Raw genomic sequence first — 25133 nt, 5'->3', positions numbered from 1 at the left:
CCTCGGAAAACGCTGGACTAGCCGGTTTTTGGCTAGAAATCCATCTATTTCTACAATTAGGCCTCGGAGAATCCATGCAAACCGTGCTGATCAAGCCTGTGAGGCCGTTATCCAGCCTTGGTTTGACTATTTGAAGCCTCCAGGCGTGGAGGCTATTCCAGCCAAGCATAGGTATAATATGGATGAAACTGGCATTGCTTCTGGCATTGGAGATAACGGCCTGGTTGTTGGATCTAAGGAAAGAAAGAAATTCCAGAAAAAGAAGAAAGGAGACCGAATTTGGACCTCGATTATCGAATGTATTTCCGCTGACGGCCGGTATTTGAACCCAGTCGTCATTTTCAAAGGTGGAAGCCTTCAACAACAATGGTATCCACGCGATTTACAGCCATTTAAGGGCTGGAAGTGGAAACCCACTGAAAACGGCTGGTCTGACGATGATACTGCCGTCGCATGGCTCCGCAATATCTTTCTTCCAGAGACTCGGCCAGCTACCCCCTCGGAGAAGCGCCTCCTTATTTTAGATGGCCACGGTAGTCATACCACCAAAGAATTCATGTGGCTAGCCTTTTCTAATAACGTACAACTGTTATTTCTACCAGCCCACACCTCCCACGTTCTCCAGCCCCTGGATTTATCGGTTTTCGGCCCTCTAAAAGCCCGGTACAGAGCCAAGCATAACGAGGTTGTTTCCGGCTTCGACGAAGGCACTGTTGCTGAAAAGAGGGCCTTCCTAGAATGCTACCGGCAAGCCAGGGTCTATGGAATGACTGAATCTAATATCAAAGCCGGCTGGAAAGCTACAGGCCTCTGGCCGGTCAGCCTCAGGAAGCCCCTAAGCAACGGCCTTGTTATTAAGAATTCTAACGGCGACGTTGGTCAACTGACCTCTACGGTTTCTATAGACCTTCAAGAGGTCCATAACCCCATTCTAAATAAGAATTCGGAGGGCCGGCCTATATGGTTTACCCCTAAAAAGCCGAAGGATTTCCGTATTCAGGAGCAGGTTTTTCTAGCCGGCCAGAAACGGACTGCCAACGACCGACTTTTCATACGCAAGGCCGCAAAAGCCTTCGATTACGTGGTTTTCCAACTAGCCAATACGGCGCATCAATTGGAGGCTGCAGAAAAAAGCCTAGAACGCACAAGAGGCCGAAAGAGGAGGAAGGTCCAAGTCGACCCTAATACGCAGTTCGCTGGAATTGAGGAGGTTCGTGCCTCACAGACAGAGGCTGGCAGAGAGGACCTTAGTTATTCTGAAAGAGAAGAATCAGGAGAATCCGATACTGAAGACTTCATCATTGTAGCTAATTAATTGACAAAGTTGTTGGCAATTGAAGTTTGTGGTGTTGTGCGGGGTCCGATTCAGGGGCTGTTCCATAGGCAGGGGTGTTCCAAAAGTCCCCCACCTGACTTACTATTGTAGTGGCGAAATAGGTCGCCAAGTGTCACGGTTAATAGGATTTAAAGGAAAATGCCAATAAGATACCGTATTGATTTGGTGTAAAACTAAGCTAGAGAAGAAAAAGAAAGAAGGATCGCAGGAGCTGCGATCGGTGGAAAAAGGGTTGTGGGCGAAGTTTGCACGTGACCCACAAACTAAGCCTAATTGTGCTTTTTGGAGGATGACGTAACACGGCCAGCGACAATGAGCTCACAATGCGCTGTGCCGTGACACGAAGTAGGTCGCGAAGTAGGCTACAAATCCTTTGCCTAACTCCTTCGAGGCCCACATCCCAACACTAACCCATCATAAGGTACCCAAGAAGTTGTCCGTGGGTACCGAAAACGGAAGGGACAATGTGAATGAATCAGTGTACGACAAATGACAGGTGCCAAAAATGATCTGTTCACTCTTCATGCTTCGTCTTTGGACAAAGGCGCGATTACGCCGAAAGTGCCAGAGCAGGCGCCTAGGTCGGGCAAATCTGGCAAGAACGGTATTTCTATATCTGCCAGGGACGATGTTGGTCCCGTTTCCAACGACACGCCAACCCTAACCCTTAGAAGCTGGATGGTGGGGGCGGGGTTGAATCGCGCCTTGTCGCGTCCCACTAGGGTCGCGTAGAGCTGTTTCGGGCAGCCGCGTCTTTGACTCAATTCTACCACTTCTTTCGTCGCACTTTCTACTCCTGCTGCTACTGCTACCCATTAGCCACCGAACACTTGCAGCCTCTCCAGTCCCACCAGTCCCTAGCAAGCAACACACACGACACAATGACATTGACGAGAGCAGCTCCGTCTGGCTCGCCGCCTACCCCCGCCCACGAGGAATACCAGTACCTCGAGCTCGTGCGCGACATTCTCGACAATGGCGAGCTCCGTCGCGACCGGTAAGTGCCCCAAGATGTCCAAAGCTATTGCATGTATGCATGCAACCCAAGCAAAGCGCCATGCTGACAGTTCTGGGACCTGCAGCACGGGCACGGGCACCTACTCCATCTTCGCGCCGCGGCCGCTCAAGTTCAGCCTCAACCGGGACGGCACGCCGATCCTGCCGCTGCTGACGACGAAGCGCGTGTTCACGCGGGCCGTCATCGCAGAGCTGCTGTGGTTCGTCGGGGGCAACACATCATCAACGGCGCTGAGCGCGGCGGGCGTCAAGATCTGGGACGGCAACGGGTCGCGCGAGTTCCTCGACAACCTGGGCCTGACGCACCGCGAGGCCGGCGACCTGGGCCCCGTGTACGGCTTCCAGTGGCGCCACTTCGGCGCCGACTACGTCGACTGCCACGCCGACTACGCCGGCCAGGGCGTCGACCAGCTGGCCCGCATCATCGACACCCTGCGCACCAATCCCTACGACCGCCGCCTGATCCTCACCGCCTGGAACCCCAAGGACCTGCCGCAGATGGTCCTGCCGCCGTGCCACATGTTTGCCCAGTTCTACGTGTCGTACCCGCGGTCGCGAAGCACCTCCTCGGAAACCTCGGAGACGGACAAGCCCAAGGGCCACCTGCACTGCCAGCTGTACCAGCGGTCGTGCGACATGGGGCTCGGCGTGCCGTTCAACATCGCCAGCTACGCGCTGCTGACGCACATGCTGGCGCACGTGTGCGACCTCGTGCCCGGCAGCCTGACCCACGTCATGGGCGACGCCCACGTCTACCTCAACCACGTCGACGCGCTGCGCACCCAGCTCGAGCGTAAGCCGCGCGACTTCCCCGAGCTCGAGATTTCCGCCGCCCGCCCAAGGGGCGGCAGCATCGACGGCTGGGCCGCCGAAGACTTTGTCATCAAGGGCTACAACCCGCACAAGACCATCGCCATGGAGATGTCGGTGTGAGTCGGTGTGACGTGCCTGTCTTTGTAGTCTTGTATTTATTTATTTGGGTTTAGCTGGGGATATAGGGGCTATGCGGGAGGTTTTCTTCTGTGGGTGGTAATATTGCGGGATGGCACTGTGGTATTTGCTGCGATATCAACTAGAGCTGGGGTTGCGGGCAACCGGGCATCGCGAGAGTCGGGAATTATACCTAGGCATTTATCAAGATGTTTTCTGGGACTGGATACCTAAGTGGCCGTTGACTCTTTTGTCCTGGTAGATACCCCCAAGGTGGGTATCTACAATCTGAGTAAAACGAGCCTGGCCCAGCTTATTGGTCTCAAAGAGCCTCGTTTGGAGAGACAGGAAAGTGCATCGCTTGCGAAGAACTGACCAGACACCGATGAACTGCTTTGCTCCTGGCTGAAGCCGCAATAACTTCTGTCAGGATGCTCCATCCGACGGCGCTTCTGGGCCCATCACAGCGAGTCTTGAAATAAACCCACTGAAATTGCCCCTCCAGTCTTGGGCTAGCATGGTGACTGGCAGGATATAGCTGGCTAGACAGCCTGGATTGCGGACCCTATACGTTCCGAATCTGTTTCTGTGGCCTGTGGTAACAAACATGAAGGCCGAAACGTGAAAACCCGACTATTAGGTAATAGCACCGAGTATATGCCTGCCTTCTATGATGGTGATCCTAGAATAAGGTATCCGAGGCCCCTGTTTGACTCGTGAAATGGAACCACGCCCGGAACTGTGCCAAGTCTTCTCCTGAACGGAATCAAAAAAGACATAGAATGAGAGAGGGCCTCCGCGGACTGTCAAGATGTCTGCCTAAACTACGGTATATTCTATATCCTCTAGGAACTAATACGGCTCAAGAGATATATCCTGGGCGTTACATTTATACGAAGAGGAAGATAGCAGGAAGAAGACCGCACTTTATTGTCCTATACTAAATTAAAAGCTTTTTTCACGAGAACATTCCCTTAACACCAGGTCAAAATTCGGCCACCTCAAGATTGGCTGTACCAGATGGCTGATATGCTACTTATATACGCTGGCTATTTGTAAAATCTACCTTGGGAGCAAATCTACTTATTAGTTGCGCCGAACTTCCTTGTAAATAAACACTTCCCTTTTTCACACTTTATAGTTAGCATTGCCCCCCCTAAACCCCCCAGACTAAACATGATCTAACAACTAGAGAGTGTAAGCCAGCTAACTATAGTATCAGGAAGGTTAGTAACCGACCTCATATCGAATCCTCTCAAACTATTAGACACAGGCAAAGAAACCGCCTGTCGATAACGCAGAATATCACTGCATATACCTCCCTACCCATTCCCAAAAAGCAAGTCATAAATAAAACACGGATAAAACCAACTTCATCCCTAGTCGAAGCTGTATTTAAAGTAGGTGCCCAATCCAAAACACAAATGCTATTTTCTTTTACCCACACACCCCTAAATATTACCTCGACTTGGATCCTTTTTGTTGTTGAAACCCATTGGTTGCGCTTCCCCTACGGGCCATCCAACCAACTATTATGAAACCAGAGAGAGAAAAGAAGAGAAAGAAATCCCACACGTCCATCGTAATACCAAAAACGTCCAGCGAAACTATACACCCCAGCACAACGACAATGGCTGCATTGGCGTACATGTATATAACAAACCTCTTCGCGCCGGCCTGGACTCCGGCGAGCCCACATAATCTAGCCTCTGTGCCCGCATAATCTAGCCTCCGTGTACGAAAAGTGATCAGCCATGCCCAAGAAGCTTCTATCATCTTTTGCGGTATCCAGGCAGCCGGATGCACATACATCGGACTCAAGACAGAGCAAAGCAGATTCCGTTCGCAGCAACCCTTTCAACCGTCGGCAGGCTTGTCGTCGGCGGCCGGCTTCGTCTGGACTGGCAGGGCCTTAGCCTGGGTGAAGTGGCGGGGCAGGCGGTTCTCGCCCTCGGCGTAGGGGAAGCCGGCCTCGTCGCGGGCCATGTCGTTGACCCACTTCTCGTTGCCCTTGAGGCCGCCCTTTCCGTGCTTCTCGACGCCGACTTCCTGCCACTTGGCCGCGAGGTAGAACCAGCCGAGGGCGTTGCCGACGGTGCCGACCTCGTCCGACACGCCCGTCCGGGCGGCGTGGCTCATCTTCTTGTGCAGCTCGTCGTTGGTGAAGAGCTCGACCAGGTGCCCGGCGACCGCCTTCCAGTCGCCAGGCGCGACAAGGAACCCGTTGACCTTGTCCTTGACCTGGAGCGGAATGCCGCCAGTGTTGGTCACAATGACGGGGCGGCCGGCGTGGAGAGCCTCGGAAACCTTGACCTCGAAGCCCTCGCGGGTGGAGAGCTGGAGGACGACATGGCCGTTGGCGAGAAGTGTGTTGATCAGCTGGTCGTTGGGGTCCAGGCGCATGACGCTGATGTCCTTGATCAGGTCGGGATAGTAGGTCTCCAACTGGGACATGGTCTGGTCATAGATGAGGCTGGCATCGGGATCATCAACGGAGCCGTTGCCGCAGACAACCAGCTGCGGGACGTCGGTGAAGTTCAGCTTCTCGCACTGGCGGCGGAACTCGGCATACGCATCAATCACGGTGGGGATGCCCTTGGCCGGATCGAAGCGGGCAACCTGGATGATGTACTTGCGCGCAGGCCAGTTCAGCTCGGTCCTGAGGCAATGTCAGCTATTCGGCTCGTCGACCAGACAGAATTCGGCTCGTCGACCAGACAGAACAGGATCACGTACATGCGCTGCGAGTGGCAGGCAACATTGTAGATGTGGCCATAGTAGCCCGAATCCCACCTGTTGAGGTGCTTGTTGAGGCCGTCGAGCCAGTCAGTGGTGGCGGGGAAGTAGACAACCTTCTCACGTGGGACGGTGTGAGGGACGAAGATGGGAATCGGGTGGCTGATGAACATGTCGCACCCCTGGATGTTGCTCCAGAGGAAGTCCCAGATGTCGGCCTGGGGCGAGCCGGGCTTGGCGACAAGGTCGCTGCGGATCTGGATGTGGGATCGGTACAGCACAGGCCTGTTCGGCGTGTACTTTTTGATGAGGGGAATCAGGCCAGGCATTTGCGGATCATCAATCTGCACTCGTCAGCATGCAAGGTCATCCCATCCCGGTGCTGCTCTATGCGCGAGTTGGGGGGGCGCGGGGGTGCAACTGGCAACGGTCATGTGCCACAGTATCCTGCAGCTTCAGGCAGACCCATGCATGGGGGTGTAGGGGTGTGGGCGGGATTTACGAGAAGAAAAAAAAAGGGGGGGGGAGGGGAGGGAGAGAGGGGGAAGGGTGGGGTGTGACAAAGAAGACTCACAATCACGACGTCGGCGCCGCCATCCTCGGGAGCGCACAGCGGGCCGCCTTCAGAGAACCAGTACCGGTTCGCGTTCTCGGTGATCCAGTCGATAATGGCCTGCTTCTCCTCGGCAGAGATGCGCTGGTCTGGGTGGCTGACCCCCTGAAGGATATTGTGGATGTTCTTGGTGATGCGGAAGACGCCGGGCCGTGGCTTCGGTACTGCGTCGTGTTATTGGAATTCCAACTCGCGAGGAAAGAGGGGGTTTTTTTTTTTTTTTTACTTACCATACCAGGTCAAGTCGACTCCCAGGAGACGAGAGAAACGGACCAGTGCGTGCCGCATGAGCGCAACACCGCCGCCTTGAGGGGTGGAGCTGAAGAAGGCGACCTTGGTCTTGTTGCCCCGGAGCTTCTTGGCGTATGTGAGCATAGTCTCCCACGTTGCAGCGCCGCACGTGTCCTTGTGGTTTTGGACAGTGGTGAGATGGGCACGGAATCCGGCATCCGTCTGGACGACACCTCTCCACCCAACCTGGAGCAGAGGGACGAGCGAAGGGCCAAAGTTCCTAAAATCGTGGCTCAGACGGCTGTAGATAGAAAGAGCTAGTCCCGGGCGTGACTTTCTCGGGCGTGACTTACATGATGCACTTTCGCGCCATGGAATCGGCCTGCTCGTCGACGCGCTTGACGTCCCAAAAGCTCTTCTCCTTGTACTCGTCGTCGGGGCGCATGACAATGGGGACGATATCCAGCTCCAGCCAGAGCCGCGAGCAGAGCGAGGGGCTCATGTACTTGAGCGTGGTGGGGAGGCCAGCGCCAATGAACTTGGAGAAGTTCTCGTGCTCGTACCGCTGGACCTCGGATATCACGTAGTCGGCGATGAGGTCGGCACCCATCCTGAGGGCATCGTCGAGCACGATGTGCTTGATCGAGAAGTCGATCAGGTACACGGTGTCGTGGATGGCCAAGGCGACGACTGCCGTATGGTCGTCTGAGAAGACAGCCGAGATACCGAGATAGAGCGTCTTGGGCGCGAGCGAGTCAGCGCAGTGTCCCGGCAAAGAGCCGGCGCCGTAGCTGTTGAGGGCATGTGCATACCGTGAGAGCGGGACCAAAACTACCCTCCTTCTCGACCAGAGTGCTCATCTGGCGCTTGCGGTGCACCGAAGTGCCCGTCGAGAACTTGCGGCCCTTTTCGAATGCCATGATTGCGTGGACGAAAGGACGGAGACTTTTTGGCCTGTGGGCTGTAGGTGAGGAAGCACCGCTTCGAATTGGAGAGGGAGTGCTGTTTTTGGGCGGCACGGTTGGCTGCCGCTGTCCGACGAGGCTGCGAGAGGGGCGCGAGTGTGTTGGTAGGTGGGAAGGGGAAGCTGGTGCTGCAGGGGTCGGAAGGTGATCGTTGATGGCAAGGCGGGGTGATGGTGATGGTGATGGTGATGGGAGCTCGTTTTGCCTCTCGGGGGAGGCGACAACTGATGTAGGTAAAATCTGGTGTCCGCCGCCATGGGGGTACAGGTCAGCAACAGAATCGGAGCTCGAGGTCAGGTGGCGCTGATCGTCCATGGGAAGGCTCGTCGATTCGCTAGAGGAGCTGTTGTCGAGGCCTGCTCGACTTTGTCGGCTTTGCAGGTGGTGGTGACGCAGCTTGTCGTCTTGCAGCTGCCCCTCCTCATGCGGGTCGTGCAGCCGAACATGGGCCTCGACCTGCGGGTGCCCTTCCATGCCTCCCACTTCCCCTCCCTGCCCTTGGACCGTGACTTGGACGGGGCGGGACGGCGGTGGGGCACTGCTGCCAGCCAGTCGCGGGGGTTCTCCCTCGAGAGCTCGAGTTTGTTCTTTGTCGCGAGATGGTCTCTCTGCCATGGCCTCGTTGGTGGTTCACAAATTTCCACTCGGAAATGATGGGCCGCCTCGCTGTTCGATCCTGTATTCCGGGCGTGTTACCCATGGGTTAGCCAGCTTACTACATATCGTATCTGACAATTTCCCGTTCCCGAGCCTCATCATCACTGTCAGTCAATATTTGCAGCCTCTCGCGGCACGAGATCCGACGCGGCACAGGCGGACAGGGCAGTTGAGCTCAGCCCGGTTTTTTTTTAGCGGTCCCGTCCCAGGTCCCACCGTCCAGTGTGCCTCAAAGGAAGGCACAGGCAGGTGGCACCCGATGCAGTGGTGTGCTATCTGGTGCAGACAGCTCGTCTTGGGTTAGTTAGGGTTAGACCAGCAGCGTCTTCCTCCAACGACAGCATCCGCACTCGGCGAGGGAAAAGTTGGGCTGGCTGGCTGGCTGCTGGCTGGCTGCTGGCTGGCTGGCTGGCTTGGCAGACCTGGCCGAGCTTCCTTGGCCGAGCTTCCTTGGTAGACCTGGCCGAGTTTCCTTGTAGATGCATCGAGATTGGTGCAGGTGATTGGATGGCGGCTGCCACGTCCCACGGGCATCACCTCGCAGAAGGCCCCTGGCTAGTTTTCCTCGTACATACATACTCAGACACATACATAGTCCGTATGTGCATACATGGGTATGCAAGGAGCAAAGTCGGTGAGTACTCAACCACCGAACCACAAAGCACCTGATGTGGGTGGCCGGGAGGAGACAGAAGGTGCTTGCTGCTATGTCACCGGCAGCATGCCTGAGACTCCGGGTGACTTCAACTAGTGCAATGTAATGGCAGCGGTGGCTTGCGATAGGCGTCTCGAAACTCGCGAGACTATCGAATGCGTGCGGCGAGAGACAATGGAAAGAGGCCGAGGCAGGCCAGGTGGAAATGAGATAATTGGGAATTTACTCACACTGTAGGTACCTCTACCTCCAAGGCACGGTAGTCGGTGAAGCTGGGCTCGCCTCTGGACTCGCCTCTGGACTCGTGAAGCTCCGGAATTCTCGTGTCCCCCCAAATCTTGCGTCTTCTGTCAAGAAAGCTCCGGGACCAAATGGGGGTGCCCGACGTCCGATTCCAATCGGCGGTCCTGGTCACGCAGACCTGGATTTCACCTCTCCCTAAGTAGCTTCGTCTTTGGTCTGGTGTGGGGGCAGCCTCCGGCGGAACTTGGAAGCCTTCTTGTGCAGCCGATGAGCGATCTATTTCCCTGGTTCAACGCCCGTACTTCGTTTCTCGTGCAAGTCCAACGTCCGGACTGTCTCTGCTGGTTTGACCGAGACTGGCAGTGAATGGAACCTCGAATTGTGGGCTCTGGCTTACAGTTGTCGAACCCTGGTCTTGTGGGCTCTGGCTTACAGTTGTCGAACCCTGGTCTCGTAGGTTTAGTCTCCCCGCGTTTTCAGCGTCCTAGCGCGGGTGTGGTGCGGTGTTGTGCCGCGCTTGCTGGGGTTGAATGGCCCAGGGTTGGTGTCCGGATTAGGCGGCTGGGGACGGGGTTTAGCTTTTAGTGCAGAACAGTTGGCCTGGACGCACTGCGGGGTAACAAAAATGTTGAATCCTATGTCATCGGTGCAGCGAGAGGGAGTCGATAAGGCTCGAATATGTTGACAAAAAAAAAGCCTTCACGGGGGTAATGGACCGGACGGGTTGCGAGTCTGTTGCGAGTCTATATACCGTCTCAGGAGGGAGAGCTTTTTTGAATCCGACAGTCTCGTGGCCAAGTAGCTGCGGTAATTGCTCGGATGGGCTTGGGACGGAGGGGGCCTGACTCGTCGTACGATGGCTCAGTTCAGACATTGACACGCCACTCCCGCATCTGTGCCGAGGGTAGGCTCTACGCCAACGGCTTTGCGAAATAAGGCACAAATGTAGGTAGGCCTGATTGAGAGATTGTTTGGCCTTCATTTTGGTAATTGACATTGCCGGCGGGGCTGTTTTCTCTTGGTACTGCTTAGGTCGACTGCTAAAGCTTCAGCGGCAGAGCTGCGGTGGCTCAGGCCCATATACCTAAAATGGGTTGTTGGTTTGTTGGGTTGCATACTGAACACATGCAACACAAGATGCGTCTGTTGTTGCACACGCGTGCCCTGGGTTGTGCAACCACGACTGGTCTTTTATTATTGCAGAAGTAGGTACACATGACCTCTTGCCTAAATTCTAACCAGACTTTTGTGTCCAATAAATATTTACCTACCCCTCAAAGGCAGCATGTGAGAGTAATTTCCAACTTCGCATCATCGCCCGTCGTAACCAAGGCAGGGCCCAGATGCTTGGGTCCGTCTGTTGCCGCTTCGTAGGTACCCGGCGGATCTGCCCTGATCTATGTGTTGCACTTCCCATCTAGGCTGTTGCATTGTGCAGTTGGAGAGAGTGGAATGTCTACATTAGAATATGTACAGGTAACGGTACCTAATTTTTACGCGTCGTTTGACATTAGGAACAAGGCAAATAATGTTTTTAGTCGACGCTAGAAGCCGCATGTCTCCCATGAATTCATGTCCTCTCAGTCGAAGCTACGAGGTACACCCCAGCCCCTGGAAGTTCGTTGGCGTGGTACTTCGAGGCCTTGTAGACATGGTCTATATCCGATTGTTTTGTTGCAAAGTCGAGCAAGGAAAACCTAAGGGTACAGCAGTCTTAAGAGAAATTCCAGGTAAGAACAAGGCCTTCGGTCCTACCAACTTTCAAGAACCAAACTAACGAGCTTCAGAGGCTGGGGTGTAGAGTACATACCTAACCTCCAAGTCTACTAGGCTAGTTTATGCGTATGCCTCGGAGAAGCGCATGCCTCAGAGAAGCGTATGCCTCAGAGAAGAGCCCAACACAGAAGAGACACGCACCTATGGTAATGCAAACTGGAAAGCCTCGATGTGGCTCACGCCGTACGGTCTGGAACAACACGCCAGGGAGACGGGATGAACCGCGGCCCGTCGCCACTCGGCGCCTCGAACCGTTCGAGCCCAGATGGTGGAGACGTGGACCCGCGGGGCAGTTTCTCAACTCAAATACCCTTCCAACTGCGCCGTACCAAGGACGTTGGCCGACGCTTTCGAAACGTGTGGAGTGGATGTGGCGGCGTGACCGCGCCGACTTTGCTTGCCATCCCCACAAACCTCCTGGCCCTTCCTCCCACCAAACCGACCGTGAGCACCAAAAGACGAGGGAGACCGCCAAACTACATGAGGCCCGTCAACCTTCCGCCCCCGCATGCGCCGGCTGGGGCCCCGCCGCCGGCCCCAGCGCCGTATGCGAAGGCCAGGAAACTCCCCTTTCCCAGTGGCGCACCCGATGGCCCGGCCTAGACTAGCAGATTAAGAGGTAGAACAAAAGTAGTTCGCCCAGCTCGCCACAGAACCCGCAGCCTAACGGAGCCCTCTACCACGTTTCTGCGTTGCCGCTCGTTGACACACGGCTGAGGTACCTGGGTTCCCGGGCACGAAGGCGGCGAGAGAACACTGATGAGACGCTGTCAGTAGCCTCTCGGTCTAGACTTGACAACGGACGCCTCAGGACGCCTAGAACCAATAGCGATGCCCTATCCTTCCTTGTCTGGCGCCCCCGGCATGACCTCTTTAACATAGCTGTAAGGAAAGTCACGAGTAACCACCAACTGTGTCGTTAAAAAACGTTCTATAATATGAACACCTATCTTGATATACACAAAGCCCGTCACACCGCCGACCTAGAACCGGCCAGTGGCGCACACCTAGAACCGGCCAGTGGTGCACGCCTAAGAGAGGGCCGCCTCAAACTTCTCGGCGTCCTCCCCTAGTTCTTCTCAAAGCGGGCGGCGACCGTGTTCCAGTTGACGACGTTCCAGATGGCCTCAAAGTACTCGGCCTTGCGGTTCTCGTACTGGAGGTAGTAGGCGTGCTCCCAGGCGTCGATGCCGAGCAGGGGCGTGTAGGGCCCGGTGACGGGGTCCTGGTTGGCGCGCGTCACCAGGCCCAGCGTGCCGCTCTGCTTGTCCTTGACCAGCCACGCCCACCCGCTGCCCTGGATGCCCGCCAGCGCCGTGTTCATCTGCTTGCGGAACGTGTCGAACGAGCCAAAGTCTTCGTCGATCGCCGTCTAGGTGAGAGAGAGTGTAAGCATTACGCCGACAGAGCTTGGGCTTGTTTCTGTCCTTGTTTTTTTCTTGTTCCACGTGCAAAGCAGAGCCTGCGATCCCTTGCGCGCATTCCATGCCTCCACTATGCTCCGGGGTTCGTCTGCCTTGACAGATAAGACGGCTGATAGGCGAAGCCAACGCACCTTGAGACTTCCAGACGGCTCGCCGCCGCCGTCTCGGCTGGCGGGAGCCAGGTTCTCCCAGAAGAGCGAGTGGTTGACGTGGCCGCCGCCGTGGAAGTTGAGCAGAGGCGCCACGGTGGCGGCCTTGGTGTGGTCGCCCTTGCTCTCGGCCTCGGCGATGGTGTCGAGGGCAGAGTTGAGCCCGGCCACGTAGGTCTGGTGGTGCTTCTTGTGGTGCAGCTCCATGATCTTGCCCGAGATGAAGGGCTCGAGGGCGCCGTAGTCGTCTGGTGGCGCATTGTCCGGTCAGTTTCAGCTGTGAACCAGGGCGTGCGGTATCCACGAGTGCCCGACATGGTCGGCCACGGAGGAGCCAGTAAATTGCTTACACGACAGGTCTGGGAGCGTCGCCTTCCCACGCACAAAGCTCGTGCTGGCCAGGGCCGCGGCGGGTTTAATGGCTCCCGCGCCTGCAGCTCGAAGAGCTCCCCGAAGGACGGGCGCGGTGCGAAGTAGAGTTGAAGACATGATGCGTTAGCTGTCTTTGGCCGGCAAGCTGCAAAAGCCAATTGATCAGTCGGGGGCGGCAAAGGAAACCTAATTGACAGGCTGTGGCATACGTCTCGAAGCGTAGATCCAATGTTTCCAATGCGGCCGAATCTTGTTGGAAGCTCGGCAACTCGCGTCAGCTATTTCGTCATCGACCCTTGTCTAGGCGGGCGGGCAGTCGGGAAGACGGCGGATGGGCTTAGTAATGTGGCTTTCCAGAGCGTTTATCCGCTGAAAACGGAGTTACGCAGGCGGGCTAGCTGTGGCTGGAGGTAGACCGCCCTGCTAGGGGATAGCCCTTGCCCAGCGATCCTTTCCGTTCTGTGGTGGGGCATTACAGCGGCCCCTTCTCCAGCAGTGCAGTCGCGTTCCAGTCCCAGCGAAAGAAAAAAACAAACAGCTTCTCTCGCAAGGCTTCCCTTTGTACTATCCGAGACTCGGACGCCGGCTGGAGGGCACAGTGCCTTGCATCGGCAGTCTGCCTCAAAGAGCACCATGTCTTATTACGACATCGACTCGATCCTCACGGATGCAGAGGTAATTAGCTGGCTTTAATCTGCCCGTCCTGCTCTGTCCCCGGCGCGGTCGCACCTGCTCGCACACCCGCTACCCAAGCCCGGCACTTGCACGCATTGATTTGCCCGTCCACAGAAAATACCATGCACTTTCCAGCTCGACGTGCCAGACCTTGGCTACCTCGACAACACACCCACCCAGACGCTCAAGACGGGCTCGAGAGTCGCGCTCCCGCTCTGGCTGGCCGAAATGCTGGCCATAGCCTCTAGCTCGGGCGGCCTCGACGAGCAGGGCAAGTCGTTTGTGACGTTCGACCTACCGCCGGCGCTGGGTAACGACGTGGTGCAGGCGCTCAAGGCCGACCCGCGTGCCGTGCCGCTGCGCGACCAGAGCGCCCACTTCTACGGGCTCGCCACGCACATGATGGACCTGTCGGAGGAGCAGGAGCTGGCCACGGTGCTCCGCAAGACGTACGTCACGCGCGCCACCGAGATCGCCTTGCACGCCCGCAAGGTCGGCGGCGTCGGCCACCACGGCAAGAGCTCCGCCGACGAGGGCAGCAACCTCGGCGTCGGCGGCGCCGGCGAGGAGTTCCTTCGCGGCCTCGACGAGCGGGAGAGGAGGCTGTTCCGCAAGGCCCACGACGGCGCAAAGGCCGGCAAGGAGTGGATGGAGAATGTCAAGAAGCACTAATGAACCCTCTTGGAAACCGTTTTTTTTTTTTGGAAAACAAACAACCTCGCACGTATTATTTGAGAACCACGTGTGTTGCCAAATTCCGCTATTTGAAAAGTCAAGACAGTCCGAAAGGCCTAGAACTAATCATAGTTGTTGGTGGTTGCTCTTCAGAAGCCAAATGGCGAGTCTTCGCGAATGTCTTCGCGAATGTTCGGGAAGGGGTCTAGAAGCTGCCACTAACAATTTCGACCAACTTTTAGCAGCCGGCCCTCCCCCCCCCGGTCCGCCAAAGTCAGGCCCACGTGACGAGACGACCGATCGATTGCCACATTTTGTGGGGCGGCCCTGCCCTGCCCCGGCAAGCTGTTCTCGATTTGAACCCCACCCATCGCGGACCTGTGTTGATTTCAACCTTGGTTCCCTCTCGACAGTCACTGTCGCAAACACACTTGAGTGTCTCACGATATATCCTGACCTACAAGCTCAACACGGGAACGAAGCTTGCATCATCCCACATCTCGAGCAACATGTCTTTCACACTTCCCAACCTCGAGACGGGCTGGCACGTCGACCAAGGTACGCGACCCCCTCCCCCTCCTGGCCTAGTTATCGGGCTGTTTTACCTTTCGCATACGCTGCCCATACGCATCTGACGGGAGCCAAGCTAACCGCACCTTTAATCGAACACAGCCATCCTCAGCGAAGACGAGCGTCTGGTCGTGATCCGTTTCGGCCGGAGCTGGACCCCCGACTGCATGCGACAGGACGAGGTGTTGTACCGCATCGCCGACCTGGTCAAGAACTTTGCCGTCATGTAAGTTGCCTTCTTTCCCTCCGTCAAAGACCTGCTTTTGGGGTAGATGCCGGTATACTACTAGGAGAGGTGTGGCTGACAGCGCGCTTGCGTAGCTACGTCTGCGACATCGACACGGTGCCCGACTTCAACCAAATGTACGAGCTCTACGACGAGTGCACGCTCATGTTCTTCTTCCGCAACAAGCACATGATGATCGATCTCGGGACCGGCGACAACAACAAGATTAAGTGGGTGCTCGAGGACAAGCAGGAGCTCATCGACATCATCGAGACCATCTACCGCGGCGCCAAGAAGGGCCGCGGTCTCGTCATCAGCCCAAAGGACTACTCGACCCGCCACCGCTATTAAACACGCCGCTGGTGCGAGCCTGATGTTCTTGGGCGTCCCTTGCTGAAAAATAATGGGAGCCGCCGTCGCCTGCGCGAGACATTTGGGGTAAAATATACCACGTCTTTGTATTAATATAATATCCGCACGGAGTACGGAGCTTGGGGCCAAAAGTCTCTACACACTTGCTTGAGCCTGGCTTACATAAACTGCTTGAGCCTGGGTACATAAATTGCTTGAGCCTGGCTACATAAATTGCTTGAGCCTGGCTTACATACAGACAGTGCCATTAATACTGTCCATCTAGCTCGCTAAAATAAACAGGCGATAAAGAACGCACTACTAGAACTTGACGACAGGATCGCTAAAATATAGCAAGGGGCACCTAAAAGCTTTCGCAGCCAGCCGGTTTTAAACACTGTCCTTACGTAGGTGAGGTAATCCGTACGAGCAAGCGTGTAAAGACTTTTGGCCCCATGTTCCGTATATCGAGCGTTTCAAAGGGGCCCCGAGTACGAACTGGTCTCTCCACATACAACAGACAACAATTACCAGGTTTGGCCGTTGAGCGTCAATCGCCAGATCCGCGATCTGCTCCCAGAATGACGTTGTTATCCACCAGGTTGACACAATCAGGAAACAGACGGGCTTCCTGCCCCTTTTTGTAACTGTCGGGATAATCCTTTTAGCAAAGACGTGGGGCAAATGTGGGAACCGAGATGGAATCGCCCCTCGCTCGTGCCGTCTTAGATCAGGGGGCCGTAACGACTGGAAATATTACAAGATTAAATTTCGAAGTCTTTTTGCCCTCGCTTGTGTTTCCATATCAGTAATAGACCGTGTCATGTGCCACGGCGATGACACAGCGGAGCTGTCTTGGAGAGACCGAGGAGACCAACCAACAGGCCTTTTATCAGTCGCATCTCCGGTTAGTTACAAGCTGCGGTTTGCCTGCCGTAAATTCAGCCGAGGGGCTGCTGCACTGTATCGGTACAATGAAGGGAGAACGTGCGGACTTGCGGCATGAGGGGGCAGGAACGGCCTGATTGGTGTAAGACAAGCTTTTCACCACGCTGTCGGGACCGCATTACGGTCCGAGCGCCACCTCATTTCGAGCCCTTCAGGGGAGACTAGGACCCGTCAAACAGTGGTCCTAGTGCCAGGGACCTCGATTGGAGCGAAGCTGCTAAGGGGTTCTGCTAGTAGGCTCCCGGGAAGCAGCCAGTCGTCCATTGGCAATTGCAAATTTCTGGCCTTCCTCTTTGCCCTGCTGCCAGCAGCCCACAGCACCGCAGCCCTCTTGCCTTGCCTTGCCTTGCCTGCCTACGATTCACAGCGCACTGCCTCCTTCTCCGTCCTGCAGCCTCAGCTCTCCAGCTTTCGGCCGCTCGATTTCCTTTTTTCTTTTTTTTTTTCCTTTTCCTTCGCTTGTTGCTTCCCGATCTCGAAATGCCCTTGCCCGGCTTCGAGTGACGACCCGGTAGAGCGACGACACCTAATCCACTTTAGCCATCTCCCCCCCTCGAGTCGGGCTGGATGCACAAAACATCGCCGCAGAAAGGGTGGAAAGTCCTCTTCAGGACAACTCAACCCGCACCTCCACCCCTGAGCGTCGGCCACGCCAACATGAGCCGTCACCTCCTCGCCTGGAATAGGCTCCGCCGCTTGTTCCACAACCGGCTGACCCTCATCTCTGCCTTCATCGTCTGCTCCGTCTGGCTGCTCACCTCGGACCTGCGCTCGCCGGCGGAATGGCCATCGCTGCCGGGCCTCGCCCCGAACCCGCCCACCCCCATACCGCCCCCGAAGCGCATGTCCAACGCAAACTACACGGTGCCGCCTCTCGGAGAGCGTGTCCTGTGCGTCGGGCCCCGCGGCCATCTGCTGACCAAGAGCCCCGACGATGACTTGAAGGAGATTGAGCTGGAAATGCGTACGCGATGGTCCCTCTCGCTGCCCCTCCCCCCTAGCCACTCGTCCCCGGATTTCCCCCTCCCCCCTAGCCACTCGTCCCCGGATTTCCCCCTCCATAGCTGACCTCGGACCCGACGATAGCCTACCCCACCCCCTTTACCGGCTCCTACGAGGCCCTCGGCATCGACCTGACCTTCATGAGCGCCGACGGGCGGTACGGGCCGTATGGATTCGGCGCGGAGAAGGACTCGTACACGCGGCAGCGCGTTGACTGGGACCGGGTCGACTGGGCGAGGCTGCAGAACGACTGCTTCGAGCGGAACGCGCACCGCTTCCCGCCGACGGCCAAGAAGCTCGAGAACACGTTGGCGTCGTACCGCTTCTCCTTCCGGAACCTGTCGCAGATCCCCGAGGTCCGCCACTGGCACGAGTTCCGCTCGACGCGCCGCACCGCCGTCGTCGTGCGCGTCTGGCGCGGCTACGAGTACATGCCCGAGGACATGTTCTACCTCCGCTCCCTCGTCGCCGAGGCCGCCCTCAAGACGGGCGGCGAGTACCAGGTCATCCTGCTCGTCGACATGAAGGATTACGAGGGTAACATCTTCGGGTCCAGCGAGGAGTACCTGCAGGGCCTGAAGAGCGCCGGAATCCCCCCCGAGTTCCAGTCCATGGCGCTCTTGTGGGACGACCGCCTGCTGTCGAGCTGGTATCCGGATATCGAAGAGCACAGGTAGGATCCAAGGCCCCCTTTCCCCTCTTCCTCCCTCGCTCATTAACGGGTGCTGCAGAACCATGTGGCAGGTATACCAGCCGATGCAGCTCCTCGCGCTGCACTATCCCGAGTACGACCACTTCTGGCAGGTCGAGCTCGACATGCGCTTCACGGGCGACGCAGGTCGGTATCTCGACAGGCTGACGAGCTTCGCGCGTAACGAGCCGCGGAAGCAGGCCTTTGAGCGGTCCACGTTCATGCACATGCAGCAGATGATTGGCGACTACGACGAGTTCTTCAACGAGGTCGACAAGGTGCACAACGGGTCGGCCGTCATCTGGGGCCCGCTGCGCATCCCCGAGATCCAGCCTATCGGGCCGGACCCGCCGACGCGCTTCGCTAAGGACGAGCACTTCAAGTGGGGCGTAGGCGAGGAGGCCGACGTGATCGTCACGTCGTTCTGCAACAACGTGCTCAACGCGCACCAGTGGGTGTTCCAGGGCTGGCTGGGCGGCTTCAGCGCCGGGCTTAAGACGCCGCGGTTCTTCTGCCCGCCCGCCATCATGCGCACGAGCCGCGCCCTGCTGTTCGTCATCCACGAGGCCCAGATCCGGCAGCACCTGCGCGTGCCCAGCGAGGCCACGCCGCCGAGCTTCGCCCTGTGGCACGGCCTCAAGTTCAGCTTCCCCCAGCACCCCGTCTTCTGGCACGAGCGCGACGACTTCGCCACGCAGGAGAAGTGGTGGAAGGGCGGCCCCGCCAAGAGCTCGACGGGTATCGGCCCCGACGACATTGGCCACCCGCGCGGGTACGGCCTGACCTTTTGGTGGGAGACGGACTGGCCCCGCCAGATCTACAACGCCTGGCAGGGCCGCCGCCTCGACGACGGCGTCCCGCGCCCCTGGATCCTCCAGGACCGCGACGGCCAGATCTATGCGCCCAGCATGTTGCTGCACCCCATGAAGCATTCCAGGTAACGGCTTAATGACTTCCATATATGTGGGTTAATGGCAACGAGAATAAAGCGGGGGAGGGGACGGCGGGAAGAAGGCGAAAAGGAAACCACGAGGACAGAATCTTGGGGAGGGAAATAATCTGTATGTGTGCGCCATTAGCATCGTCTCTCTATTGTGTTTGTGTGTGCGTGTGTGCGTGTGTGTGTTGTTTCTCTTCCAGAAAGCAAACCCGGCTTTTTCTGGCGGATGCCACGCGCAAAGAACGGAGGTGGGAGGCGGAGGATATAGGGAGGAACAGTATTACATGGAAATTGGAGTCCAGGTGGCTTCTGGGATACATTTTTCTTTTTCTTGTCTGCTAATTTTTCTCCCACATACTTTCTTGTTTTCTCTTACCCATATTTTTGTTCTGTTTGTCCATCAGGAACAACTTACCTACCTTACCTACCCTCCTGCATTTATGTGTGTATATTTTTTCTTCCACTCTTCGTCCTCTTCCTCGTCCTCTTCTCTCGGCTTTGTCCTCGTCTTCGTCTTCATAATGCCTCCCCTCTCGTGGTGGGATTCTCGAGATTCCCATCATCAGCATCAGCATCATACCAATGCCTGCCTGCCTGCCTGCCTGCCTGCAAGGGTAAATCTAACCTAACCTAACCTAATTTATTATATCGCATAACAGAGCATTGCGTGGTTTATTCGGTGTAGGTTCGTTTGTATTGTTCGTGAGTGGTGAGATACGGAAGTGTAACCGACCGACCGCCTGAAATGCGGATGTCCTTTTTTGGGTCCGTGTTGTGTTGCCATGCCTGTCTGGACTTGGTGTGTTTTCCTCCGCGCCTTACGTTTCGTAGCGGAGTCGCGCCGGGTTGAGAGGTAGGGCGAGGCGGGGCTGCTTTTGAGTTGGGCCGGGTCGAGATTGTTGCGCGGAGAGGCTTGCTTGCTTGTTTGTTCGTGTTGTTCGTGTTGTTCGTGTTGTTCGTGTTGTTCGTGTGTATATACATCTTCCGTGTTCGCGGCTGCCTGTTTCGTTGGTGTTGTCTGCCCTTTGGAGAAATTCGCACGAGAAGTGGTAATCTAGAGGACTTTTGTCAGTATTTTCGAGGCTTCTTGGTGTCCGCCTGTGGAAGCATCATCTTTGCCCCGTGTGGTCCCTGCCTGTGTCTGTGTGCATACATGCATACTTATGTATGACCGTGGCCAATGGCTGGCCGGCTGGCTATTTTGTCCCGAGGAGCAAGGAACGGCAGGCAACGGCCTGACGGGGCAGTCTCTTGTCGGGAGTGTCGGAGCCTGAAGGCGTGGTTGTTGGGAGGATCTAGCGGCTTTCATGGCTGAGCAGTCGTATGCAGCAATCGGCCGTCATCCAGGTTGCCAGTTAGTTAAGCGGTTGTTCGTCGAAGAGTCACCGCCGTTGCCCGCAGCGGTCGAAGGCACTCGAGTATGTAAGGGGCTCGGATTTCGCTCAGGCAAGAGATGGCCATGCGCGAACAGAAAAGCGAGTCATGAGTCGTAGCTATTTCGACAGACGCACGGCCGAGCGCATCAGCGCATCATGGCAACGCAGTTACCCGCCGCGCCATCCACCCGTCCACCAAGCTGACGCAATCCTAAACTCTAAATACACTTCAGCATGCAGTTCAATGCCTGTCTGTTTGTTAGCAGGTGACTTGTCCAAGGTCTGAGGGCCTCAACTCCTTACGGCTTGCCCTGATGGTTTTTCGTCGATGGAAGCAATAGCTGTTCGAGCCCCTATTGTAGAATCCTGGAGGCCTATTGAAGAATCCTGGAGGCCTGTTGAAGAATCCTGGAGGTCTATTGAAGAATCCTGGAGGCCTATTGAAGAACCCCGGAGGCCTATTGTAGAATCCTGGAGGCCTATTACTTTATGATGAACGCCACGCGTATAAACTAGGGATTATGTGCATGACGGTAGGTATGGCAAAGACTAAGGAGGGCCCTCATTTTTTTTCCCCCAAGTAAGGGTGTCCTCACAACTATGGAAACTGCACCAAACTAGCAACAAGAGTGGCCTATCACCATTATTCTCCACGTAGAATCCACATTCCCCATCACCGCTTATGTCAGCCACTGGCCAGGCCCGAAATAGGCCTCGTCGTCGCCGAGCACCTTGAGGGGGCAAGGGTCTGCCTCGCAGCCTTGATAGGCGACCGTGTTTCCCCACCAGTTGATATCGACCTCGAACCACTCCACAGTGAAGAACATGACAACGGCTGCCAACGAGATGCCCACCGAGAAGGCGGCCGAGAGAACAAAGTTGTACTTGGCCCAGAACTCGAGATACCGGTACTTGCACCACATCCACGACAGGTAGGCGATGGGCAGCGACGGGAGCATCCAAGACAGGTTGTACGGGGACCAGTTCAAAGCGCCGTAGAACAGGACGACAGGGTGGACCTGGCGCAGCCACTTGTGCGACTTGAACCGGCGCCGCACGAACCAGAACGCGACGGGAAACACGACACCCAGCGCCCAGCCAGCCATCAGGACTGTGTACTGGCCGTTGTGGCCGAACATCTTCCTGGGGCCGATTGTTCCCCACAGAACCGACGCCATGAAAAACGTGTTGATACCTGGGCACGACATGTTGTTTGGGGCATCCTTGGTGCAAACGTGGGGGATCTGGGTCATTTGGAAGTTGAGAACGGTGACGCAGATGAAGGTCGAGATGAGTGTCGGGATGACCTGCGCCATGAAGGTCTGGCGAGGCGGGATTTTGATGTAGTGGGCGAGCTTCAGGTCGTTGGCGAACGAAGTGGCATTGGAGCACGTAACGTACCTGCAGCCTTGTTAGCGTAGCCCTCAAGTCTCCGTCAACACTCGCTCGTTGCATAGAGTCCGTCTTACCCGAAGCACTTGAAGTAGTTCATTGCCAGTGCGTTGCCATTCGAAAACGTGCCGCCGATGAACTCGGCGAGGACATTGAGGGCAACCTCGATTCCAGTTATAGCCCTGATGATGCCGAGGGGAATAACAAAGATGATGCACAGAACGATGCCGTAGAAAACGACGCCCGGTGTTGTGTATGTCTCCCATCCGACAATGCCGCCGATGCCAAAACCAATCGCGGCGGCCAGGACGAGCAAATACCACCACTCGGGGACTGGAACCACGGGACAGCAGTTGTCAGTTTCATATAAGCTAGAACTTGAGCGACAATACGATCGCCTACCTTCGGTGTATCTCGACATCAAGCGGGCGTGCACATCGGTGAATCTGGCGGCACCGGAGCTTTTCTTGCTCTTGCGGAAGGAGCCGATGAGGTTCTTGAATCCTGATATGAGCTCATATCGGTGGTGAAGAAAGACGTACTGTAGGGCAAGGTCAGCTCATCATCGTCTGCGTCGTGGCATGTTCGGATCCCGACTCACCGCGATGGATGCCGGATACACAGCAAAGAAGAAGAAGTAAACTGTCAAGGTTCCAGCGGAGAGGTAGGCAGGAGAGTATTGCCCGTACTTTGCCGCATCGTACAGCCCTTTGTCGTCGAGAGCCTTCGATACCTGGTACGGCGCCCCAGTGTTGTCATAGACATGGTTGGTATTGATGGGGAGATACGAGGTGAAGTAGGCATTGCTGTACCACATGCCAATAATGACCAGGCATGAGACAACCATCCCGAGTACCTTGTTCAACGTCGCGAAGAAGGGAAGCATGAGCGGGTCATCGCCATCAAACGAGAGAACGTTCCAGTCAAAGGTCGGCCACGGATTGATGCCCAGACCGCTGTAGAAACCAGTCATTGCCGCGAGGTTCACGTTGTTGGGCGCGATCCACGTGAGCCAGCTGAACGCGGTCAGCGCCGTAAAGATGTAGTTTGGGAACCAAAACCACACAAACATGGCTCCAGCGGCGCACATGAAGAACTTGTAGCGCGACATGAAGTAGCTGACGCTGCCTGGTCCATAGACGGAATAGTTCATGTCGTTGTGAAAGGCCGTGTTCAGGGCAATCGTCACCAACGATGACGGCCAGACGCAGTATGCAGGGTAGACCAGGAAACGGCGCGTGAGGCCGGCCATTCCGTAGCCGATCAGGTTGGTCGAGAGGGCAACGAGGATCTGGTAGCTGAACCGACCGGCGTAGGACTGATTGAAGAACTGCGGCAGATACTGGATCCAGATGATGTTGTTGGTGTAGGGAACGTTGCTAGCGACGGTGGCCATGATGGTAATCAACATGTGCTCCTTCTTGGAAAAGCGGCCAGGGTTCAAGGAGTGACGAACGCCCCAAAGAGTAACGCCCCAGTCGGGCAGGATACGCTCCAGGAACTTGCCCATGGGGTAAGCACACAGCTGGGCCACGTTGGCTCCGATCGCGATGGGGGGCTGGCGGATCGAGAAGAGTTGGTTTACAAAAGCAAGGACACAGGAGAAGAAAAGACCAATGATCCAGGCACGGATAGTCGAGCTCGGGATCGACGGATCGTCGTAATTCTCAACCACGCAGCGGACCTCTGCATACGGGCTGTTGTTGGTGATCAAGGCAGCCTCGAGCTTCATCTCGTTGATGAGTTGGACATGACGATGGGGGCGATCAAACACGTCGCGGTTCTCTGCCGATGCATCAGTAAAGGCGTTTGGGTTATTTCTCTGAGCCACTGTGAACTTACCAAGAAACTCCTCAATCTTGTCGAGGATCTTGTACGGAAAGTTAGGGTCGCTTCCGTGGATCTTGAGAACTTGCGTCAAGAGCTGTAGGAGCGAGTTAGCAGGGCGAAGGCGGGGAGAGGAAGAGCGTCGTATGTCTTCAACAACAGGCGAAGCAGCTTACTTCTTTCACTTCGTCCAGGGTCATGCGGTCTGCGGTCTCCTGTGCCTCCTGGCGATCTCGGGGCGTCACATTGAACTCGCTGGAGGGAGCCAGAGTCAGTGGGGGTCTGGGGAGCAAAATCAATGAAGCTCATCTTGGGTAGGTAATTAAGGTAGGTGGCGATAACATACCGCTCAACGTCAGCAGAATCAACGGCGGCCTCGTTGCCTCCTATGATACCGGCGCCGATGTTATTCTCCTTCACGCGGGGGCCGTCTGTGCCCTTTTTGGCGCGAGACAGCGTGCGGCCACGCAGCGGCTGGGCATTTTCGCCCGACGAGGTCGACGACATGATGTTCACGCCGGGACGCTCACGAGGTGGAGTGAAATGTTACTCGGACGCAGAAAGGGAAAGAGTGACGGATACAGGGAAGGAAGTGACGGGTACAGGAAAGGAAGTGACGGGTACAGGAAAGGAAGTGACGGGTACAGGAAAGGAAGTGGCAGGTACAGGGAAGGAAGCGACAGGTGCACACGATTCCTTTGGTGCGAGGTTGTGCCCGGTGAGGTAGGTGCGGCGGAGAAAATTAAAGGGCAAGGGGTGAAGGAAGGTGAGAGCAAGGAAGGTGAGAGCAAGGAAGGGTTGGCCTGCGGTAAGTGGGGCCGAGGGAGGTGAGGTACGAAATTTCAAATGGATGTTTGCCCTTTTTGTTAAAACAGGAAGGTGCGCGGCGGAGGTCGAGGTCCCCAGGGCAATTTCGGCGGGAACGAACAGCTCTGGTCTGTACTCCAAGGTAATATTCGGGACGGATGAGATAGCACTGGCAGCAGATAAGGAGCCTCAGCCAGGCAATCTACCTCGACGGCTGTTATGAGTACTAGTTCTACTACTTCCGCCTTAGTAGTAGACTGAGACTCTTGGACTGATGGCGGCAGTGGAATTGATGGGAATTTTGGCTTTGAAAAACGGCAGAAGGCACAACGTGGTTATAGACAGCGAATACACCAGTATTTCAATCCACCAGCTCTGTAATTATTCACGCCTTGAATTCTGCACGTTAGGACTACGTTAGCTGAACAAGATGCTCCCATCCGTCAGTATCAGGTCTCCATCATTCCATTATCAGGTCTCCATAATTCCATTATCCTTCCCGCAGACGGTCTCGGAGACGGGCCGCGCACACATAATGGCGCCAGCACA

At 56.1% G+C, this 25133-nt stretch overlaps 8 protein-coding genes across 8 annotated transcripts; 5 read left to right on the top strand and 3 right to left on the bottom strand.

Annotated features, from left to right (window-relative positions):
- Window positions 1-2217: 2217 nt before the first annotated feature.
- Window positions 2218-3286, top strand: B0T26DRAFT_651894 (thymidylate synthase; the record flags this gene model as incomplete). The annotated part of the gene is made up of 2 exons (XM_060438316.1): window positions 2218-2333; window positions 2419-3286. 2 exons carry the CDS (start codon window positions 2218-2220, stop codon window positions 3284-3286), a joined length of 984 nt encoding a protein of 327 aa, XP_060294659.1.
- Window positions 3287-5140: 1854 nt separating this feature from the next.
- Window positions 5141-7783, bottom strand: B0T26DRAFT_753454 (glycosyltransferase family 4 protein; the record flags this gene model as incomplete). Its single annotated transcript, XM_060445681.1, has 6 exons — window positions 5141-5942; window positions 6020-6363; window positions 6594-6796; window positions 6863-7164; window positions 7217-7602; window positions 7676-7783. 6 exons carry the CDS (start codon window positions 7781-7783, stop codon window positions 5141-5143), a joined length of 2145 nt encoding a protein of 714 aa, XP_060294658.1.
- A 4445-nt stretch (window positions 7784-12228) lies between these two features.
- Window positions 12229-13221, bottom strand: B0T26DRAFT_753453 (Manganese/iron superoxide dismutase; the record flags this gene model as incomplete). Its single annotated transcript, XM_060445680.1, has 3 exons — window positions 12229-12531; window positions 12715-12980; window positions 13083-13221. 3 exons carry the CDS (start codon window positions 13219-13221, stop codon window positions 12229-12231), a joined length of 708 nt encoding a protein of 235 aa, XP_060294657.1.
- Window positions 13222-13737: 516 nt separating this feature from the next.
- Window positions 13738-14451, top strand: B0T26DRAFT_648462 (DNA replication complex GINS protein psf3-like protein; the record flags this gene model as incomplete). The annotated part of the gene is made up of 2 exons (XM_060438002.1): window positions 13738-13779; window positions 13894-14451. 2 exons carry the CDS (start codon window positions 13738-13740, stop codon window positions 14449-14451), a joined length of 600 nt encoding a protein of 199 aa, XP_060294656.1.
- A 776-nt stretch (window positions 14452-15227) lies between these two features.
- On the top strand, window positions 15228-16040 carry B0T26DRAFT_717130 (mitosis protein dim1). Its single transcript, XM_060442318.1, has one exon. It carries the CDS (start codon window positions 15386-15388, stop codon window positions 15599-15601), a length of 216 nt encoding a protein of 71 aa, XP_060294655.1. The 5' UTR covers window positions 15228-15385; the 3' UTR covers window positions 15602-16040.
- An 805-nt stretch (window positions 16041-16845) lies between these two features.
- Window positions 16846-19670, top strand: B0T26DRAFT_717127 (uncharacterized protein). The gene is made up of 3 exons (XM_060442317.1): window positions 16846-17513; window positions 17636-18224; window positions 18283-19670. Exons 1-3 carry the CDS (start codon window positions 17117-17119, stop codon window positions 19181-19183), a joined length of 1887 nt encoding a protein of 628 aa, XP_060294654.1. The 5' UTR covers window positions 16846-17116; the 3' UTR covers window positions 19184-19670.
- On the top strand, window positions 19334-19905 carry B0T26DRAFT_362196 (uncharacterized protein). Its single transcript, XM_060434608.1, has one exon. It carries the CDS (start codon window positions 19467-19469, stop codon window positions 19809-19811), a length of 345 nt encoding a protein of 114 aa, XP_060294653.1. The 5' UTR covers window positions 19334-19466; the 3' UTR covers window positions 19812-19905.
- Window positions 19906-21180: 1275 nt separating this feature from the next.
- B0T26DRAFT_804163 (OPT oligopeptide transporter protein-domain-containing protein) lies at window positions 21181-24284 on the bottom strand (the record flags this gene model as incomplete). The annotated part of the gene is made up of 7 exons (XM_060447117.1): window positions 21181-21959; window positions 22028-22283; window positions 22353-22491; window positions 22552-23735; window positions 23793-23874; window positions 23954-24032; window positions 24124-24284. The coding sequence occupies 7 exons, from the start codon at window positions 24282-24284 to the stop codon at window positions 21239-21241; spliced, it is 2622 nt and encodes an 873-aa protein (XP_060294652.1). The 3' UTR covers window positions 21181-21238.
- Between the last annotated feature and the right edge of the window lie 849 nt (window positions 24285-25133).

This window comes from Lasiosphaeria miniovina (genome assembly GCF_030549165.1).
Source record: "Lasiosphaeria miniovina strain SMH2392-1A chromosome Unknown B0T26scaffold_5, whole genome shotgun sequence".
Taxonomy (NCBI): domain Eukaryota; kingdom Fungi; phylum Ascomycota; class Sordariomycetes; order Sordariales; family Lasiosphaeriaceae; genus Lasiosphaeria; species Lasiosphaeria miniovina.
This window is presented reverse-complemented; position numbering and strand designations above follow the sequence as displayed.

Coding starts and splice junctions, on each gene's coding strand:
- B0T26DRAFT_362196 (XM_060434608.1), top strand. CDS start 19,467: ATGGAAATTGGAGTCCAGGTGGCTTCTGGGATACATTTTTCTTTTTCT.
- B0T26DRAFT_717127 (XM_060442317.1), top strand. CDS start 17,117: ATGCACAAAACATCGCCGCAGAAAGGGTGGAAAGTCCTCTTCAGGACA. Junction 17,514..17,635: donor GGAGATTGAGCTGGAAATGC/GTACGCGATGGT, acceptor ACCCGACGATAG/CCTACCCCACCCCCTTTACC. Junction 18,225..18,282: donor CCGGATATCGAAGAGCACAG/GTAGGATCCAAG, acceptor CGGGTGCTGCAG/AACCATGTGGCAGGTATACC.
- B0T26DRAFT_717130 (XM_060442318.1), top strand. CDS start 15,386: ATGTACGAGCTCTACGACGAGTGCACGCTCATGTTCTTCTTCCGCAAC.